This window comes from Peromyscus leucopus, chromosome 13 (genome assembly GCF_004664715.2).
Source record: "Peromyscus leucopus breed LL Stock chromosome 13, UCI_PerLeu_2.1, whole genome shotgun sequence".
In the NCBI taxonomy this organism is placed as follows: Eukaryota; Metazoa; Chordata; class Mammalia; order Rodentia; family Cricetidae; genus Peromyscus; species Peromyscus leucopus.
The window spans coordinates 55,214,685-55,236,684 of record NC_051074.1 but is presented as its reverse complement, the minus strand read 5'-3'; the positions used below and the strand labels follow the sequence as shown (position 1 = coordinate 55,236,684).

At 43.9% G+C, this 22,000-nt stretch overlaps 1 protein-coding gene across 5 annotated transcripts in view; it reads right to left on the bottom strand.

Annotated features, from left to right (window-relative positions):
• The window catches only part of Satb2 (SATB homeobox 2), a 177,679-nt gene that overhangs the window by 34,075 nt on the left and 121,604 nt on the right, over window positions 1-22,000 (bottom strand). For all 5 annotated transcript variants that reach the window (XM_028886126.2, XM_028886141.2, XM_028886110.2 and 2 more), the window contains 2 exons: window positions 18,388-18,600; window positions 14,223-14,378 (listed from right to left, as the gene is read on the bottom strand). In XM_028886126.2, coding sequence (XP_028741959.1) covers window positions 14,223-14,378; window positions 18,388-18,600 — 369 coding nt within the window. The remainder of the gene's footprint in view (window positions 1-14,222; window positions 14,379-18,387; window positions 18,601-22,000) is intronic.

Genomic DNA, 22,000 nt, shown 5'->3' with positions numbered 1-22,000 from the left:
CACAATTCCTGTTTATAGGATGGAGGGCCAGGGTGATATAAAACTCAGGACTTCCTACATGCTAGAAAAGCACTCTACTAACCGGGCTATATCCTCAGACCTAAGAATATTTATTCTGATTTAAAAAAATATAACACCTTCCTATAGAATTCATTCAATAAGTTTCTATCTTTTTTTTTCATTTACAGGGTTTTTCTGCATAGTCCTGGCTGCCCTGGAACTTGCTGTGTAGACCAGGCTGGCCTTGAACTCAAGAGATTTTCCTGCCTTTGCTTCCCAAGTGTTAGGATTAAAGGTGTATGCCATCACCACCTAGCTCTCAACAAGTTCTTTTATTTTCTGATTTTTTTTTTATTTTTATGTGTATTGGTGTTTTGTCTGCATGTATGTCTGTGTCAGGGTGTCAGATCCCCTGGAACTGGAGCTACAGACAGTTGTGAGCTGCCATGTGGGTGCTGGGAATTGAACCCAGGTCCCCTTAAGAGCAGCTGGTGCTCTTAATCACTGAGGCATCTCTCCAGTGCCATCCATGAGTTTCTTAATAAACACGAAAACAGAATCTTCTAGATGTATAAATAAGATGACGGTTACCCACTCTCTAAAGAAGGAATATTTATTTTTCAGCCACAATTTTTTAGAAATTTACCCAACTGGTTAGTGTTTCATTCTACAGAGAGGAAAGACTAATACACACATATTATAAGATGGCAAATTAAAAAAAAAAAAAAAAGGAAAAACAATGTCTTGGTGTCAATATCACTGAGTCCTCTAGGGAGGAAATGGCCTTCTGATCATTAGTAACCCTGCAAACAGAAACAACAGCCTTGGCTAGAAGAAAAGGAAAGGTACACTGGCTTCCTCTATGAGTGCCACCTGAGGCTCCAAGTCCCCCAGCCGTCACTTCCCTCCGCACCCCACCTGCGGGAAGGTATGCAGGGGATCAGACTGCACCTGCAAATGTCCCAACTCTGCCACCCGGATGTTCTCGCTCTCTTGCAACTGCAGGAGAAGGGAAATGCAATGCAAATGATGACTTCTATGGAAATAATAGAGGCTGTCAACATCGCTCACTGACTCATGTCAAAATATTTTACCCAGTACGTTCTAACCCATCATTTCCGAGCTACGTCGCTAATTTTAAAAAAACAAGAACTGTCCCACATTACATCTCTTGCAAAAGGGTAGACTGTTTTTTTTCTTTCTTAAAAGGTGCATAAACACAACTGACTTGGTGAGAAACAAATCCCAAACCTCAACATATTCTCTAGCATCGCCTGCAAGCCAGCGAAAGCCTCCTGACACGCATCATGAAAAGCCCATATAATATCATAAGCTGTTGTTTGTCTAACTCTCCACTGTGTCTTCTGCCTTTACCCAAAAAAAAGGCAAGATTTGATTATCTCCGCTGCATCAGCCAAGACAGCAACACCAGCTGTTCGCATTGTGGAGCCTCCTCCTCACGGCCTCCATGTTAATAACCTGATCATTCCATTTTCCTCTTGAACTGCCGGCTGCAGCACCGAGAAGAGACAAAAACCCAGGCCCGTGAGCAGCAGCTGTAGGCACTGAACTGTGAAGCCACCGGGGATTTATAAACTAATCTGTAACACAACACTGCCTTGTTTTTACAAGTGAGAGGCCACATTTGCGCAGACCTGATCTTTTCTTGCAATAAACTGGGAGCTTGGGAGAGTTAGAGGGTTAGGAAGAATAAAAACAACGTATCTTAGCGTTTGCTCGGAAATGTTCTCCCAAGCATTTTTATAGTCCTGCCCCCCCAACTCAAGAGACAGGTAATGGTTAATTTTCAAGTGCCATGCACATGCAAAATGAAGATAAATTTATCACTACCAGAAAATAAATTATATTTTAATAAAAATCTCCTGGTCCCACAGTGTTTTCTCAGGGGTTCCTTTATACAAAGGAAAGAATTCTTGAGATGGAAAATAAACCATCTGTGGAAAAATTAAGCTCCCATTTCTGTGTCTTTTCACAGATCTGAATAAGTCTCTAGTGAACTCTTTCAAATGTTTCAAACAGGTATGTTTAACATCTCCCAGGGGAGGCAAGAGCATGGAGACCAATCACTGGATAGAAAATAAAAACAAAAACCTACATCTGTCAAAAGATGAAGTTCTGAGAGAGCCGGATCTTAAGGAAGACAGTACCCGCTGTTCTGCTCGAGGGGTGAATTGCATTGTGGGAAGCCGCAGCTTGAAAGGAGACAGGTGACAGCTGAGTGGTATCTCCACTTATGACACTTGGAATGTCTCGCACAACATTCATTGCCACATTTGATTTATATGCGCTGTTATAATCTGCACTCATTACAATCACTTAGAACAACACTATAGGCTCGTTATGGACCGTGTGCTGGCTGCCATCGGTCTTTAAGAAGTGTAGTGCTCAATTTGCCCACTGACATGCAAGGGCTTGACCTTGAAGCTATTAGGGAAGTGGATTAGACACAAATGTGATCATGTGTGCAGACATAAGCAAACCAAATTAATTTCTGGCATAGGAAAGTCGCCAACGAGGCCCTGTTCTTAGGACAGCAGAGAACTTCCTCAAATCCCTAATGGGCTGAGCTGATGGCATGTTTAAGGGAACCCAGTTCTGAAGACGAAGCAAGCACATTCATGGTATTTAGAGGGTTATTAATCTAGTTTCCCTACAAAGTGTTTGCTTGGCTGATCAGATTAAGGGATGGAGCCTTCAACAGCGCACCCCCACCACAGCAGGCCCCAAGAAATCTGTGATACTTCACAGCCTTGGCCATATTGCACCATGTGTACCCAGCTGCTTCAATAATTAGCTTATGAATGTATCAGCTGGTTCTGTGATTTTTATAAATAATAACTAACCCGTGGAGCAGAAAGCTTGTTGAGATCCTCGCACCAGCAAAGTGGTGAGGTGCTCCTAACTCAAATCTGCTCTACAAAACGCTGATATTCCCTCTAGCAGGACTCCTGCGATGCCATTTACATAAATGTTTATTTCTTCTCTGAAGTGGCAATGCATTGGGGGGCCAGTTTTCTTCTTGTCGGCTGTGATTTGCTAGCTCCTCACTTTGACTCACTCGCGCACTCTGGACATTTCATGCCACCCCTCCTCCTCAGCTCCCATCCCACCCATCATCTTTTCATTCACACCATCCCTCCATCAGGCCATTTGGACACTGATCTCTGTCTTCTCAATAGGGCCTCCTATTTGCTTGTCTGTAAAGAAGTGCCATGCTGCTGCATGAACACATACCTGTGTGACTGAGTGAACCCATCACAGAAGAAATAAAGGGTCCCTACGTTAGGGCTTTTTTTTTTTTCATTTATATAATTTTTGCATGCCATCCAAGAAAGTTTTGCAGTATCGGGCAAAAAAAAAAAAGTGTAAATGTCAAATAAAACAGTGACAAATGACTGTATTCTCTATTGAATAGCACTGTTTCTGCCGTGCATGTTCAATGGGAACTCATGAATTATTAATAAACAAATCTCCTTTTTCTGTTAAAAATCTGAAGTAGGTTTTTTGTTGTTGCCCCCTGTGTGTTCTGTGGAGCATTCCTGAAGTCTTTTCATTTTGGAAACACTAACATGGTTCCTGTGATCACCAGCCCCAGCAGCTCCTGCCCATGTCCTTCTCTGTGGCTTCTCTCTTAGTCCAATTTGAAGTTCTGACTGGAGATGGGCTGAATATTCATACAGTCCAGTTAGCTCTTACAGTCTACTAAGCTGGGATTCTGTGGATTTCAAGGGTTGAGCGCTGCTCAGCATGGTAGACGGCATTCGTATATGCAGTCCTGAGATCTGACTTCCAAGTTCTTGCCCCGTCAGGAAATAACTGGGTGGTCTTTGAGTAAGTGCTGCTCTGTTGGAGCTTCTGGGTATTAAAGGGGAGCCTTACAAAAAAGATGGCTCCATGACCTGCGACCTCACTCCTGACATGGAGAGCAGATAGTAATTAGCCATCGGGGGTTAAAAACACAAGGGGGAAATGACCTTGATCAATTGGCTAATAATCATGTAAGGAGTGCCAATCAGTCAAGGTCGGCATCACTAGTGACACCATGAACACCACAAAGAGAAGACTGTCATACGGGAGGTAGTTTTGCCCCAAAGTCACAGCCTCAGGCAAATCATGAAAAAGCAGCCACAAATCTAAACCAAGAGAAGCTTGATGCAATCACCAGTCGGCACTCTTCAGCAGTGGTACAGCCGTAGATGGGAAGAGCTAGGAAGAGTTGCAGGCTAACGGCTAAGACTAAAACCCATCAACTAGATCTGGGCATGCAAGAAAAAGACATGAGTGGAAGAACTAAGGCAAGGGAATCAAGTTTGTAACATGGAAATTGCTAATTTCCTGGCTTTGTCAATTGCACTATCATCCATCATTTCCCTATGGTAGTGTACAGTGTCAACATTAAGGGAAACAAGTTGGGGCAGAGGTGGCGTATAACACAATACAATTAATTGTGTGCCTTTTTTAAAAAAAAAAAACATTGCTGTGTATAAAATGAGTTCAAAGAAGAAGTTTAAAAAATTGCAGAGACCACTAGAACTTACAATGAAACTACACATGGAGTCCATGTATATGACTCCAGAGAATTCATTCACCTTTACAGTTGGAACCCAGCGAAGGGGAACCAGTTCAAAGATTGCTTCCTTTCAGGTACTGGTTAATGAGTTCTAGAACACTCAGAGTATAAGCAAATAGTATTTATTAACACTATATTTCAGCCATCATTTTGGTCTCTTAAACAAATTTTTCTAAGTCCGACCATTCTTCCTAACGCCACAGGTGAGGCAACATTCATGCCCATCAAGATATCATCTGTTTACAATCCACATGTTCCTGAGAGCTGAATGCCAATCTAAATTTACAAAGCAAATCATACGTTGTAAACGTATCAGGATTCTGTACTACTTGAAGAAGAAATGTCCCTCCAATTATTTTTGGAAGATGAACAGTTCATAGTCTATCTTTAAAAAAACAGAGTTTATTGATGAGTTGCATGAAGGAAGCAACCAGCAGCTCACAGTTCAAGATGACTGGATGGGGCAACAATAAGAACCACAAGTTGCTCCTGTTTGCTCATCTCTCAACAGTTCCCCTGGTGACCCAATTCTTCAGCCACAGCCAGTTACACAGTCCCCAGGGACATTTGGTACATCCGAATCCCCGCCTCCACGCTTTGCCATGCTACCCTCTTATCCAAATCCCTGCCTCCACACTTTGCCATGCTACCGTCTTAGCTGTAACGGCTCCTGTCCAGATCTCTGATCCTGGAGATCCTGTCCTTCAAGGCTATCACCACACGGCTTCACCTAATCTCCTGTGTGAACTTTCTGTTCACTCCTACCTGAACCTCAAACACTCTGTGCACACTCACACACGATGTGATGATTGTTTCTGTTAGGGGTGGGTGTGTCTGGTGTACCTGAATCAGAATGGCTGGCCTCTTCTTGACCAAGAACAAGGTCAGGCTTCTTGATTTAGTCTCTTCAGAGCAGAATACTCTTCCTTGCGCTAATTAGATTGAACTGGCACTACTAGGTTATGGTAGTAGTAGCACATGGGGACTTTATCACCTCTAAGTCAGTTCCTGTGGAAGGGCACCAATTTCTAAATTTGGCCTTGATAAGGTCTATTTGTCTATCTCTAATATGAGGACATCTCATCTTGATTCTATAGGCTCTGGGAGTTACTGAAGGCATTTGAACTGATAAGGCAGAACATTAACTCTCCTTTGTCCACCTGTCACAGATTTTTTTCTATTTAGCAAAGGGTCCTTTGGGGATAGGGTGGAGTATGACAAAGTCAAGAACACCATTTAGCTTAGATACTGTTTTTATTCACAGTGAGACCGTGATGATGGATACTAAACGAAACACACATGGCCTGACAGTGAGGTACATCCGGCCTCATTCGGAAGTTCTCACTCTAAAAAGGATGGCACACATCACCAACACCAAAGCAACCATCTAACAAGCTGCTCTCGTGTTCGAGTGCTTTCTCTGTGTGTATGCACTGGTGTGAACTTGCTGGCGCTGCCCACGTGGGGGTTCTGAGAGTTTTCCTAGGTCAAGACTAAATAGAAAACGGCAACATCTATTTCAGTTTTTAATTTTCACAGGCTGAGAATGTGTAAAGGACCACAGAGGTCATTTATAGAACATTAATAAAGCCTAGCTTGAGCTGGAGCTCATCAGACACCAGTTTGAATTTAGCCTCTAAACCTTGGGTCTAAGGGACATGGGAGATGGAGGAGGCCCAGCAAGACAGAAGCACTGTGTCCTGTCCATGGTACTGAAATTCCTGGGCCGTGCATGAAGTTGCAAATTTTCTCTCTATCAAGACACCTGGTTAGGACTCTCATTTCTACCATCCCTCACACCCTCTTCTTTACAACAGCGATAACACTCCAGCACTGAGGAGGCAGAGGGAGACAGTGGCAATCCTTAGGCCAGTCTGGATTTTTGCCTCAAAAAAAAAAAAAAACCAAACCAAAACAAAATATTTTGGGCTTATGACGTATTTCCAGTTTTTTAAATTACATTTTACTCTGTGTGTGTGTGTGTGTGTGTGTATGTGTGTGTGTGTGTGTGTGTGTTGTACACGTGTGAAGGTCAGAAGTTGATAACTCATGGGACTTGATTTTCTCCCTCTACTAGGTGGGTCCTGGGGATCAAACATAGATAGATTCTTAGTGCCCCTACCTCCTGAACCACCTCAACAGCTCCAAGTTTTCAAGTTTCTGTGTTATCTCAGAATAAATACAAACCAGTAGTAAATGTAAGCTCATGGCTTGCTCTGGTCTCCAGCAAAAGAAATTAATGCTGCCCCTGGTGAAGAAGGCTGGGTGATCCCAGAAGGCAGGGCCTTGTCATGGTGACAAGCCCTCTTTCCCACGTGACTGCTGGGAGGTGGTGAGTGAACTCCAGTTACTAAACAGGAAGTCACACCACCCTTCTGCCCCTCTAGGAACTCCAGTGAATGGGGAAATCAGCAAATGAACAGCTCCTTGGAATGACTCAAGCTTCTTGCTGCAGAAATGTAACAGGCCATTTCCTCACCCACATCTTCAATACAGAAAATGTCAGCATATGTAACCAAAAGGAAATGTTTTCTGAGTGTCTTAAAAGAAAATTCATATTATTAACCACAGACAGTTCGCTTTCTAAATGGAAGCACAGAAAGTCCCCAAACAAACTTTTGTAACTGTGAAAGGATTTCTCTTCAGCTGGTTGAGACTCTTCTGAAGTGTGAAATGAGCCAGATAATATTCTGCTCTTGTTTCTTCGTCACTGAATTCTCTTTCATGAATCCAATAAGTGTCTATTAAAATAAATAACCCCCCTAATGATTCAAGATAACCTAATCAGGAAAGCTGAAATAGATAAGAGGCTAAATACAGGGGAGACCCGTCAAGGGCTTCAGTGGCTCTCCAGTGAGGATACTATCTAACCCAAAAAAAAAGAAATGTACTGAGCGTTGGTTACAGTTCAAGGTTAATTATGTTTTACCTTCCATTAGGTAAGTGCAAACGATCTGCTGCTTTTCTTAGCTTCCAAAATTGTATACTAAGTCCTGAGCTGAATTTTCACGGGGACCAATTTTCAGCTTTCTCAGGCTGCCTAAAGCATATCTCTCACATTTCTGTGGATGTGTTTACAAAGATTGAGTCTGTAATTGAGAGTAATGAAAATTTTGTTTCAGAACAATTCTTTAACCTCCGCTGAGCAGGGCTCAAATCAAGAGGGGATTACACAAAAATGTGTTGCCTTTATTGCCACAAATACATGGGACTATGCTCAATTACACAAGTCTATGGAAATTTACTTTGCTATTTTGTGTAAATGCATACATACACACACATACACACTCATGCATATATGGTACACATACCTGAAAAGGCCATTCATATGTGTGTAAAAGAATAAATGAGAAATCTTGTAGTCTTCATTCACACTAGAAATATATTAGCAGCAAAGTGTGCCATATTACAATATCAAGCAGGAAATAACCATGAGACTTCCGCACCCCAACTTCAGTTCCAAACTGTAGCAGACCTGTTATATTTCCTTTAATGGTAGGTAAACTTCTTCCAGAACTTAGGAGAGCAGAGGCATGTGTTGAGGACTGGAAAGTGGCACTTAGAGATAAAAACCAGGGGTAGAACTTATGCTAGATCAGGGTAGGGACCACATGGAGGGAAGCTAACAAATCGCTCAGGACTATGGCTGCCAGAGGATGCTACCTCCTTGCCCGGACCCAATGAAAATAACACAATAAAGCAGGTTCCTTAGCAACATGGCTGGAAGCACTCACAGGCACCCACCCATGGCATAACTCATGTCTCTTCCCAACTGGGCTGCTGAGGTTTCAGAGAGGGGCCTGTAAACTCGAAGCCAGTTTTTCCTCAAAGCCACCCGTTTCCAAAAGAACCATACCATAAACAGGCAAACTATGCCAACTCAAAATACAGTTAAAAAAAAAAAAAAAAAAAAAAAGGAGCTTAACCCCAGCACACACTTTGAAGATATTCCGATTTTAAGAAATTCATGAGTACTGTGATCAATTTTCATTAGTTATCTAGTTAACAACTTCAGTAAACAACAACAACAACAAATTAACAAACCCAGTTTTATAGCACAGAGAGAAGAACGAGAAGGCAATTCTTCATTATGAGGTTGCTATCACAACACAGCCACTGGGAATGTTTGTTGATGCTCCCAAGCAGGTTTGCAGGCCTTCAGGTTATGCCAAGAGAAAGAAGGGTGGCCACTGAAGGGCCAGCGTGATGTGCAAGCAACTGCGTGCTCGCTGCTCACGCACTGTGCTTTCAGGGAATCCCTTCCATGACCCTAACAGGGAGTGGTGACTTCCATACATATCACTCGTGGGGTCTTCATTGCTGACCTGAGCGGCCAAATGGCCGCAGATGTGCCCCACCTGACAAGAGCAGCGCCTGCTCCGGGATGGGCTGTCTCAAAGACCCCAGCATACAGGCAAAGCACCGTCGTCATTTTAACCTGCTTCTGCTGAGTGTAAGCGGCAAAACAGAACCGGGAGCCCTTGTGAATGATGAGCCAACTCATCTCACGCACACATGGCACCTTCCTGGCACTCACCACAGCACAGAAATCAGCACAGCCATACATTTATTTCCAACACCCTCCCAAGGATAGTAACCCCATAATGGGACCATAAAATATTAGATCATTTCTTTTGAGTGTGTACAAAATGGCAACCGTTTGATCGCATGCAACATAAGCAACAAAGGCTAAGAAACTACAGTAGTCAAACTCAAGAAAACATTTTATATTTTATAAATTTACTTTCCCACTTGAAAATCTTGCCTTTATTAGATGAATTATAACATAGTTTTTAAATGTCTACATTACTCAAAGCAATAATGAATTCCATCAATAAATACAATCCCTGCCAAGGCTCCAATGGTTGGGTCTATGCAGCTCAGTGGTAGATCACCTCCTTGGCATGCATGAGGCCTCAATGCAATCTCTGGCACCAGGAAACAAGTAAACATACAAAAAAATTCCAATTGCATTCTCTACAGAAATAGAGAAACAAATTCTATAATTTGTAAGGAACTACAATGTCCCCAAAGAGCCAAGAGTCAGAGGCATCATACTTCCTGAATTAAACTTATATCACAGAAGCTAAAGCTATATCTCAGTTATAAAGGGTTTGTCTGTCACACACAGGGCCCTGAGGTTGATCTCCAGCACCTCCAATAAATGAATAAACTCTTGTTATAAAGCTACACTAGTCATAACTGTAGAGTGTTGGTGTGAACACAAACACATAGGCTGATGGATTGGAATACAGGGCTGAGAAATAAATCCAAACACACACAGCTGATTTTCAACTAGGGCACAACAGGGATCTAACTACCGGAAGCCTAGTGGGATGAGAACCAAGAGTTCAAGACCGGCTCTGTGCTGGACCCTCTTAATCAACCAACTAATCAGTCATTAAAAAACATTCAGAGAAAGCTAGATTTCCATATCTAGAAGATTAAACTTGGACTCTCATGCCACACATAAAAATCAACTCGAATTTGTGATGGTGGTGGTGGTGGTGAAACCCAAATTTAAGACAAGAAATGGGCAAATCAAACTACAGTTTGTTGTTAGTTGGAAACTCAGAACATGCATTTTTAATGGAAATGTAGGAATAAGGCATAAAGGTCTACATAGAGACGCTACTTAATCCTAGTGCGTGTGAAGCATAGAACATACTGCAATCTGCTCACATGCAGCAGGCACACACTGCAACCCACTCACATGCAACCCGAACACGCTGCAACCTGCAACACATGCAGCATGGACACACTGCAACCCGCTCACATGCAGACCACAGGTTTTGTGGGAATATGATGATAGAGCTTTCACAGAATCCAGAACCTCCTGGCCTCTCTCTAGATGCAGAAGGGCTCTGCCTTCTCCTCTGCTCTTGCAGGAGAAAGAAGACGCTCCCACCCTCCCTCTGGTTACAGCTGCAGAAGCTCCCAGGCCTGCTGTGTCCGGAAGGCATTTCAGGATCCCTGGACATCTGCAAACCTGGGTGGAGAGGACATCCTACCGGTGGCGTATTATCAGCATCCTCTGGGTCCCTGTTGTTCCCAGGTCACCTCCTTTGCTTTATCCCAACAGCCTCTGAGACTGGCCTTCGCCCCGCCATTGTCATCTGAACACCACCGCCTCTCAGCTTCTCTGATACAGAGAGGAAGGGCATCCTTCCAGGGGTTCTGTTCATTGGTTTATGTAATTGAGGGAAGGAGAAATGGGAATTAAAATAAGCCCTGTCCCATTCCTCCAACCTACTAGGAAATTTAGGTTTGGGTGTGTACACATAAAGATCCACACCTCTCTCAGAAAGACACCAACCTCAAATGAGTCTCAGCGCCCCACCAACTAACATATACGAAGCTGGGGAAGATAGGAAAAAGGGGGACCGGAAAACCACAGTCAAGTGTCTAAGACGCAGACAACTGATTCAATTCAAATGGAGCTGAAGATGCTGCCAGGTGGCACCTGGCCATCCCTGGAGGACCACAGGAGGAGACAGCCCACTAATTTCTCTCCTCTGAGTTTCACTTCCCAGATGACAGGTAATAATTAAGAAGCAGCTGGGAAGAAGCCGAGTTAAAAGCTCCACAAACCAATGAGGGAGAGGGAGAGCGATGGAGGCCACTGAGGAGGAAGAGGATTGATTTCCCGTGTCCACTTTTTACCCATGCTGCACATCAGCCTTATGGTCTTGTAGACGACTCAAGTGACAACAGAAACCGTCCTACATCCATTCTGACACCCTGTTTCAGAGAGGACATTCACCGGCCATGGCTGCAGCCTCGTAACTAAACTAACTGACCCTTGGCTGGCAAGGGAGAGGACAAGGGGACGCAGGCAGAGCAGGTCTTTCTGGCTTCCTTTCTGCACTCTGACTTCTCTCCCAGGAAGAAGCGGGTAAGAGTCAGGTGGAAGCCACCTAAGAGACCTGATGAGTGTCCACCTGGCCACGACACAACCTGAGGCGACTTACCCCAGAGGAAACACGTAAGCTTTGACTCCCACAACCAACTTGGCACCCTTTCACTCTGTTCGAGTATCTCCCTCCCATCCTGTCTCCTCCCTCAATGCACGGGGTCTTCAAAGAGCAGCTGCTCCTGTCTCCCCCAGTCTTTTACTTCCCCAACATACAGGGTGGTGTTCACTATTCTCTTTAATAACTGATTACAGCCATTCACACCAAAGAGCAAATGGGTCAACTTGATGATTCAGTTCTATTTTACAGTTAACCGCTAGTGAAAGGAGGATTGCTACCCATACATAAACTCCAGAGCTCCCAGGCTCCTCTGGTTCTTAAGAGTTCCTAATCAAAGATTTTACTAATGTGACCTCTTAAATGGATGGAAAGTCCCAGAGAGACATTTAGTCGCCCTGACAATGCCCAAGCCCTCGAAGAGAAAAATGACAGAAATAGAGAAGGTAATGAAGGAGAGGAGAAAAGCTTCATTTGCTCACTTCTCACAACCCATTGAAGTATATAGGCATCGTGGGGAGGTAAAATCTGGCCAAGGGTCATCCCCACATTGTAAACATACATTAAATACGTGTATCAAGTCATCAATGAGTCTGCCATGGGGTGAATGCTGGTGCTTCTCCAATGGATTATCTTTTTTGCTGAGCTGCCTTTGAAGCTGTCTTATTCGAAAGTCCCTTTTTTTTTAGAAACACCAAGCCTGAAATACCTATCTGATCAGCTATTTGCAATACGTTTCTCCGTCCAAAAATGAGAAAGCGACCATTCTGCTGATAAAAAGGGAGAAACTTCCAAGTACCTCATGCCCACTTATGCTCAATTTCATCCTTTGGAATATTAATTCTCAGAACTGATTTTCCAGATGCTACAAAATCAGGACTATTGATTTCTCAGGGAGGCCTCAAAACTGCCAACTGTCAAATCTAGCTCTCAATCGGCCACCTGAAGTAATCTAGGGAGGCTGGAGGCCTTGTTAATTCCAACAGCCATGGTGCTATGTCAACAAGATGCTGGTGGTCCTTCAGTTGAGCTCCTGGACTCTGGTCTTTGGTTTTATCTTGAAAAAATGCTTATAAAAGAAGGACCAGGTAAAACTTTGAAATGTGCATCAGGACACAAGTGAGGGTCAGGTTTGCAAAATCAATTGTGCAGCTTTTACACCCACTGCACATTCACACATATGTCCCTTATTACCCAGTGGAAAACCATTAAATGCACAGTAGTTTTGCCAAGTGGCGTTAGCATTTAACAGCTTCTTCGTTTAGCAGCTCCAACTCTCATTATATTTTGCCATGTGGTACATGGATTTTATGTGTTTAACAGTGTAGGGAGGCTCTAGGGCGTTTTCTTTTCATGCGTTTTCATCCTATGGTTGGACATGTCTTAGCAAGCTTGGTTCACTACTTTCATTGATAGAAGGAGTCAGAGTACTTTGGAAGAACTATATGCAAAATGAAATGGGAAATGAACAGTTTAATCCTCTCCAAGCTCCTGCTCTCTTTTCATTAAAAACTGAAAGTAAGTTACTGTAAAACTGTAGGTCAAAAAAAAAAAAAAGGTTAACCTGCAAACAATTAGTCTAAATATAACATTTATCATTTTAAGGGCAATTTTTATTGAACTTTTTCTTGCTTAATAGAAATGCGACACCCAGTTACTTCCTGCTAGAATGCACGGTAGTAACTCAGCACTATAGTACCCAGTAGAAACTATAGTGCACAGCGGATCTGCTAGGGAGAGGGTAAGGACCATTTTACCATTTGCATATGTAGGAATGAAAGCATTTGTCATGCAAAGCACAGTGGAAATCAAGCTCAAAAATCAAAGGCCTCTCAAAATTATGCTGCAGCGAACTTCCATTTCCTGCACCATGCATTAACTGTTTATCTGTAGGATAAAGACGGGGGCCCTCGAGCAGACCCGAGACGGTAGCGGCCCCCTTGAACAAGCTGCAGCAGAGTCGGTACAGTCAACTGTTGCTCTCAGAAGCGGAGCCGAGCATCTGTGCGCGGTTTCCCCCGAGCATTGCGCGCCCCTCCACCCTGTTGCTGAACGCTTTTACTGGATAAGCAGCTATGTTTTCCTGCTAAAAGATTTTAGCACTTATTCTGGAACCCCCACATGTGTTTCCTCCTGGAAAAACAACTGTCTTCTGTATGTGAGCGAAACACCTGACAATCACAAGGTGTCTCTGGGGCTGGGCAAAAGTAGTTATTATAGCAAAATCAGCCCTTCCCCTGGGGGGGGGAGGGGGAGGAAGGTGATGAGCCCTGGTTAAACATGGTCTCAAGGAAGGGGGTGCTATGCACAGGCTACATTTTCTTTAAATTAAAAAAAAAAAAAAAAAAGATCTGCTTCCCGAGAAAGAGACATTTTTTTTTTCAATGAGTGCAGCAGGCTTTGGATGAGGGGAGAAATATTTCAAGCCTGATTCTTTAATATAAAATTGTTACTTAAGAGAATGAAGTGAGGTTCTGGCATTGTATCTGCTCTGAACTCCAGTGGGAGTTCCGGCAAAGCCATGGGGCAGAAGGCAGAACATGATAGGCTCCCCAGGGGTTATTACTGTTATTATTATTATAAAAACAGATGTGTTCTTATTGGAGGGGAAGGAGAGCAGTCCCAGCCCTCTGTTTTGCTCTTTTAAAGAAATCACTCACCTGACTTTTGTTCGCAGCCACTTTGGCAAACAGGGCTTGAGACACCTTGGCCCTCTTCATCTCCTGTTGGATCTCGTCATAAATGGCAGCTGTGATGTTGACGTTGGCACCGTCCACCTTAATAGGGAGGTCTGTTGTCGGTGTCGAGGTTTTGGCCTACCAAGAGACCATGAAAATAATAATTTAAAAGTGCTGCATTCAGAGCAACCATCTGTGCAGAAATTATCAGAGGGCTTCAGTCAGCTGATGCCAAACCACATTAGCTACAGAGGGACACTTCCTGTCCATTATTCTAATCAGGTTAATTGTGATTGGAAATAATTGCAATGCATTCCTATAGGACATACAGAATCCTGTCAGCTCCTGCTTCCCCTCACAGTATCCTGGTGGCTCACAGGTAGGAAGGCAACCCTGGGCACCCAAATATGTCGTCTATCTACAAGCAAGCACACAGAACACACTCACCTTTTTCTTTGTAAAACAATGGTACCCCTTACAGGAAGAGCCAATTCTTTTAAGAAAAAAAAAAAAAAAAAAACTGAGTAAATGGGTAGAGGTCTCCAAATAATAAATTATTACTCAATTTAATGGACTCCCGCGAGTACCTCTCATTCTTTATTAAGGCTTCATGTATGTTATTTGAGTATGTGCGGTTCCCATCATTACCATCATTATGCTACCCAGACAGTCACCTAATTTCACCTAGGAAATCACTGGAAATGAAACAAAATTTCATTTCATAAAACTGGGCTTCAGATGCCTTCCATGCGCAGTTTTCATTTTCTTAAACTCATATTGTGGTTTTATGCATTCTGCCGCGCTCGTTTTAATTGGATGATTTCCCATTAGCTTCAGAGACAAATGAAGGACAATGTGGAAGGTGTTGTGCTTCCTGAGGTAGGAATACCCTAAAACATCCCAGGCAGCTTGGTCCAAGAGACTGCCTGAGAGGCAGTGCTTACTTAGTGTGAGCCCGAAGCTGGAAGGGCCAAGCCGATGTCTTAACTCTGGCACGCCATCCTTGGGTACGTGGCCATTGCTGACCAAATGGGTCTGGTTTGGTTTTTATTTTGTCCTCACTCACCCTAAAATCCCATAATAAGAACAAAATCGCAACTTTCCCTCTGTTGCTGCCCTACCCTGGGCTGGCACTACGCAGGTCTGATGGAAGACGGCGAGTAGTCAAGACACAGCCTCGAGCCCTGGGCGAGGACGTCGTGAGTCTGGCCTTCCTGCTCTAAGTTCCCATGGAGGCTTGGCTTCCTGGTGGCGCACAGTGGCATTTGTCACCTTCCTTCGCCCTCCTCGCCCCATCTTCTTCGCTAGTTATTACCACAGTGAGTGTCACATATGGGCGTCTGTGGGCCAGGCATTCTAGGAGGACTGTTAACTTCTGTTTTCTCATGTAACTCTCATAAAGATCTAGTGAGTGAGGTATCAGCATTGTATTTGCAGGGAGAGGAGCTGAAATGACAGAGGTCTTACCTTGGTATAAAGGCCATGAGACAGTAAGGGAAGGTACCCTGAACTCATGCAGTTCAGGCTCCAGAGCCTCTGTTCCACTATGCTACCCCATTTCCACACAGAGCAAGTACCCCCCCCCCTTCCAATAACAACTCAATCCTCTAGTTTCTTCAAGAAGTTCTTCCTTCTTCTCATCTACCATGCTCTCCTCGTTAAGTGAAGGCATTACATTTACCAGCTGCTTTCACTGCCTCTGCTAACTGATAGCTCAAATCTTCACTTAACACTAAGGGCTAAAACCAAGTGGGAACTATAATACATGGGTAAGATTCTAGATTCCGGCATCAGGATAACTACAGCTAGGTTCTAACTCTACCACTCAGCCATGGGAACTCACGTATACAAGCTAGTTAGCCCATCTGAGCCTGTTTCTTCACTGGTAACATAAGAACATCATCACAACACAAAACAGTAATGGTGGACTCCGTGCAAAATGCTCACAGCACCTGTTGTGCCAACGGTGAGTGTGAATAAATGGCCATTCCCATTTTGGGACCGAGTATACCGAAGAACGTTGGCCACTGAAGAAGTATGAGAAGATACTGGAGGTTTAATTTCAAATCTGAAATGTCTTTCATGTGTTATTGAACTGATAAAAAAATTTGTTTAAGGAGTCTGGAAAATAATTTGCATAAAGCTGCCTGTGTGTAAGAAGTTGCTGGTTCCAAATAAGGGCTGTCTGTGGTTCCTACTCTCATCCATTCTCCAACAAAAGCTCTACAGAAAACTGCAACATGTTTGCCCAGTTTTGAGCCTTGAACTTGCTATGCAACTGATGACCGGGCTGAGATTACAGCCATGTATCACCATGCTCCGTTTTCTGCTGTCGCTGTTTGTACAAAACGCCTTTATTACTGAGATATGTCAGAAAGAATTTTAAACACATAGGTACATAGGTATGCACGAAATGTCTGAAAGATTCAAATAACTTCCTCTTTCCCAACCTTCAGCCACAGATATAGAAGAAAATGATAATGAATGTACAATCGTGGTTCTAGGATTATACTCCTCAAAAGTATATCTGAATATTTCATATGTATTTTCAGAAATCAAAAAGCTGTAAAATTAAATGCTCAACTTCCTGTACTTATCCCTAAGGGAATCTTTATCTAGGAATTTTCAAGTTCGGATCCTACTTCAAACAAAGAAAATGTCCTAATTGTGAAGCCATATGAAGCCGGCAAAGCTCTGGACGTGAGCAGGTCTCCAGAAAAACACTGAACACTCTTGTTAGAAAAATATTACAAAGACGCTGAAAACAAAAAGAACTGGCCTGTGTGGTTTTCTAACAAGTGCAAGTGTCCGTGTTCCAGGACAACTGCCTGGCTGAAGGAACACCGAGTTGGAAGAGTGACTAGACTCTCCAGTAATGGCTGGACAGCCTTTAACCGTGGTAAAAATACTACTGACTCTACTAGCAGTCAATATTAGTGTGAATTAGCAATGTCCTAACAACAGTTCACTATGTATCCCCTGGTATTTAAAGGAAAATAAATGAAAAGGCTTGGTTGCACATGTCCAAAGTAAGCAGTCAAGACTTTAACAGTAAGTATGACTCATAATTTACTAAAGACTAAAGTGTAAGTAATGCAGTTGGGCGGGGCCTAATGGAAAGTGGCCTTTGGTTACAAATGTACTGCAGGGTGGAAAACTAGAGTCAAGGTACATGCGGAAAAAAAGATGATACACGTGTGGAGGGTCTAATATTCCTACCAGAATATCGTTCTGATTCTGTGTTTAATCAGCTTAAAACAAACCAGTAAGGACAAAACTGTGATGTCCGAGTGAAGCAACCTTTTGTTTTGAAGGACTTAGTCTTCCGTTTTGCACAAATGGGTGTGTACCGATTCACTGCTGGCTTTAAGAACCATCAGAATGTACGCAACAGAGAATGGAGTGGCTTGATCACAAGTCCGCAAGCAGGGGGAGCTTAGGGGAAGCAGGGAGAGAGTGAGAAGGAGAGGCTTCCATGTGACCTGGAAATGCGCCCTGCCTTCCCTGTGTTACACTTCAGAAGTGTGCAGACAGGAAGGCCAGGCGTTTCCCAGCCCTACAAGGGGCACACTGAGGCCTCCTATCACCAGGACCCGTCACCCTGGCCCAGCTACTGTACCCCCTACACACAGGACTTTTCCACTGTGTCTCTCTTTAGGAAAAACAAAGTTCTTATTTTCTGTCTCATGGGGGGTTGGGGGGATGCACATGAGTGCAGGTGCCGGAAGCGTTGGGTCCCCCTGGAGCTGGAGTTACAAACAAAAGTGATAACCAGCCCTAACTGCTGACCCGTCTCTCTAGCCCTCCATTGTGTCTCTCTGGACTGCTTTGCAGCAGCATTTGAACCGCTCCTTCCTGCCCTCAACTGCTCTCCCTTCCATCAAAATAAACAAGCGATTTAAGGAAACTGCACAGAGGGTAGGCGCTCTCCCCCACCTACTCCTCCTTGTTCCCTTCCCTGCTTATGGGGAAGAACAGGACCCTGCCAAGGGGAAAGGTGTAACACCACAGCATGGGATTACCACACGGCACAGCCACAGTTCCTTGGATTAAGAAACCCTTGAGTTATGTTTCTTGGTTTTCAAGGGAAAACAGAATACCCATGAGACAAGAGGTTTGTGAGTGAAGCGTGGAGCGGATAGCTCACCTGTGGGGTTCGGGAGGAGCTGGGACTGCTAGAGGCGGAGGAGACCATGCTCACATTGGGATTCATGCTCCGCTCTCGCTCATCCTGGTAAATGCGGTCACGCTCCACTTCAGGCAGATTGAGGAAGTTCTGCATGGCCCTCAGGTTCACTAGAAGAGACTGAGAAGCAGTCCTGGGGTCCTCTTCCTTACGCAGGATCTCTGACAACAGTCCCTGGTAGAGTGGAGAAAATAGGCAACGTCACGTCTGTAGGCTTATGTGTGCGGTTCCCATCTCCCGCCCCACCGCCCCTCGATGTGTTTGGCATAACCAGCTTGAGAGGATACCAGGAACATGCCTAATTCCTTAAGGCTCAGAAGGAATCTGTGGGAATGTGCTCCCCTTCCGGGGCTGTGCCTTATTTTAGGATGTCTATTCTGCAGCCTCATCATTGCTGTAATAATCCTAAGTGTGGCAATGCCAGCGAGCAAGGTAGGCGCTCGGGAGGAAATGTGGAACCGCAATTACCACCAGGTGCCTCCTGCAAGTATTTCAGGAGCTGTAAGAACTCTCTCTGCTTGAAACTGGGAACTCTTGGCAGTCCTGCTTAGCTTTACAAATCTGCCAAGTTTGGTAAATTTAGTTCCGACATTTAAACAGCATGGGAGATTTACATCGATTTAAAAAAATGAAAGTTTGGCTGAATTTCTGTATGACCGGCCACTGATTTCAATATAGATGTTTCCTATGACAAAAAAAAAAAAGACTAGAAAACAAACGGTTGTAATCTGTCAACTCTGATAACTTCCAACCTTCACACACAATCACAGTTATGTTTGCATAGGTACCACAAGGCACCCCAGACTCTTGTGAGGTAGCCTCACTGGGAAGCTCTAGTCTTAGAATTAAAGTGATGAAAATGATGAAAATGTGGTCATTAGCCAGGGTCCTGAACACGCTCTAACTACAGTGTGGATAGGCTCTGATGCCCCGATAGGCTACAAGACTTTAACTCCAATATGCAACTCAACCACATTAGGGAGCTTTGAGTGCACTGTTTCTGTGGACTCTAACGACACAGAACTGACAAAACTTTCGCCAGTATTTCTAGTAAAGCAGGACGGCCCAAGAGGACAGCGAGAGACGAGCTAGAGAGACGTCAGGGCAGAGGCAGATCCATTCCTGCCCCGTACACTTGTCGGATTACCACACAGAGGCATCATCTCATATTCTCGGCTGACATCCTTTTGCGGGGCACTATGAGATCAGGGTTTCTGACTGTTCCCCCAGGAAGAGTGAAGACATTAATCCTGCGGCTTTGAACAGATGGGGAGTCCTGAAAAGTCACCTCCATGAACTGTGGTCAAGTGTGGCTGGTGCCAAAGATGTTTGCACTGAGGGGAACTGACAGAAATGTAAGAGACGCAGCTCACGTAGGAAACAGCGGTGGACTTGAGGGGAAGAGCTATTCTCCGGCTTGGTACAGTGGGCATTTTAGTGCAGCCAATGTCACGTATAGGAATGTACGCCACACCGTTACCAACATTTCAAGGAAGTACAATCATCATTCAAAATATCGCATGAGGGCTGCAAGACCGCTCCGTGGTAAAGTGCTTGCCTCAGGATCTCGGTTCAATTCCTGGGGCTTACATGACAGGAGGAGAGCACTGACTCCTGCAAGCTATCCTCTGACCCGCACACGTTCACTGTGGTACACGCGCACATGTGTACACACATGTGCGCGCGCACACACACACACACACACACACACACACAAATAAAGCTGATATGTTTTTTAAATCATATAAAACAACTATACTACAAGGAACCTATAGTAGCTCTACGCTTGGAGGTCACCTTCCTTTTATTAGAAGAGTCCTAATACTCGGAAGAAGTATACAGACAAACGCAGCTGGGAAGCACGGAGTGCGCGTTTGGGGCCGGAATGTGACGAGGGATAAAATATGCCACCCAGTGAAGCCAGAAGAAATGTGAATGTGTATGTGTGGCTGTGTGCGATTTGTTATGTGGGCATGCACATATGTGCTCAAGGAGAGAGCAAGGTAGGTGGTGTGTGTAAAAATACCCCACTGCTCCGATGATTAGAAGGAAACCCAGATCTCATGGTACGCTTCTAGAAGACAAGTGAGGTGCTTGTCTTCCAGGAAAGCATTACGCATCCTGTGAATCCATTCTCTTTCTGAAATTGAGTCAGTTGTGCCTCGGGTTGCCCTACTTCCCATTTTCACTGAGCAACCTGAAATATACTCATAATGGATTCGCTTCAAAGATTTTCTCTTTTAAAAAAGCTCTAAATTAATATGGGGAAAGTGAATTTTAAATTGCTTCCAATTTCCAAAGTCGATATGACACTAAGATTGATATTTTCTGAGCTTTTTTCCATGAGTCACGTACAGAAAGACTGAGCTGGTTTTCTTTCCTCCCTTCCCATCCCCTTCTCCTTTCTCTCTCTCCAACCTGCCTTCAGGATTGTAATAAAAGTGTTTTAGGGTCATCATGGAGATACTCATTATGATTATAATATCTCAAAGGCAACATTTAACATTTTCTTCCTCCATGAAACTATTTCCATGAGTCACATAGTGTATTACAGCAAAGACTTTTTACATATGAAATATCTACAGCCTAACCCTCACAGCCACACAAACCACCCCACCACCCACTAATTATCAAGATGAATAAATGCTTATCATATTGAATCTGTCTTGAATGGAACATAAATTAATAATTTATCTCACATAAATATTTCTAAAGTCTTTGCTACTATGTCATCTGGCGTTTTAATTATCAGCCAGCCAGGCAGGAGGTGTCACTTGGACATTGCCATTATGCAGCTTGAGATACAGAAAATGTGGTGTGGCACCTGGGCTCTGGAAGAGAAAAGAAGAAAGATGCACTCCTATCAATATAAAGGCCATGAAAGGGAATTAATAAATTAATCAGGATGTTGCTTATTAAAGTTTCATATCAGTAATCATATTAAAACATACTGCCAGTATTGAGTAAAATGGCCATTAAGTATTTGCCTCTTTGTGGGCAATACATAGTTTCCTCCGTGGTGTTAGCCTACTTTCCATAAGACAAGGAAACATGCCGCCTGCAAGGGGCAGGTTGGCACAGAGTATGCATGGCCTCCACATTAGTTCTTGGGTTCTACCTCACAGGAATAAAGAGGTTTAGGCAAGGAGAGCCTCACAGGGTCTTTCCCTGACCCATCAGCAGGGTGGTTTACAAGCTTTCCAGACCATCCCTAGCACCAAGAGAATAGACAGGTCTGGAAGGAACTCGCGAAAATCAAAAGACTTCAAAGTACAATGGTATAATGCAGTGGCTTGCCTGGTAATACAGGGTAAGCTATCTTCGAGGATAGAAGGAAGAAACTGAGGGAATTCTTCAAGTAAAAGAAATTCACGCTCTTCCTTTGTCTGTTGTAAAACAGCATTTCTGAGGAATAGCTTGAATGAACTGTACTTCTGCCACTGAGCTTTCGGTTTCAATATCTCACCATTGGTGCAGTGTTTCCTTAGGTTAGTGTGCAGGGTACATGCTGATCCTCAGAGAGGTGTGGTGAACATTATCAGGACTGACTGCCAAGCTTCTACACTAGCCTTGC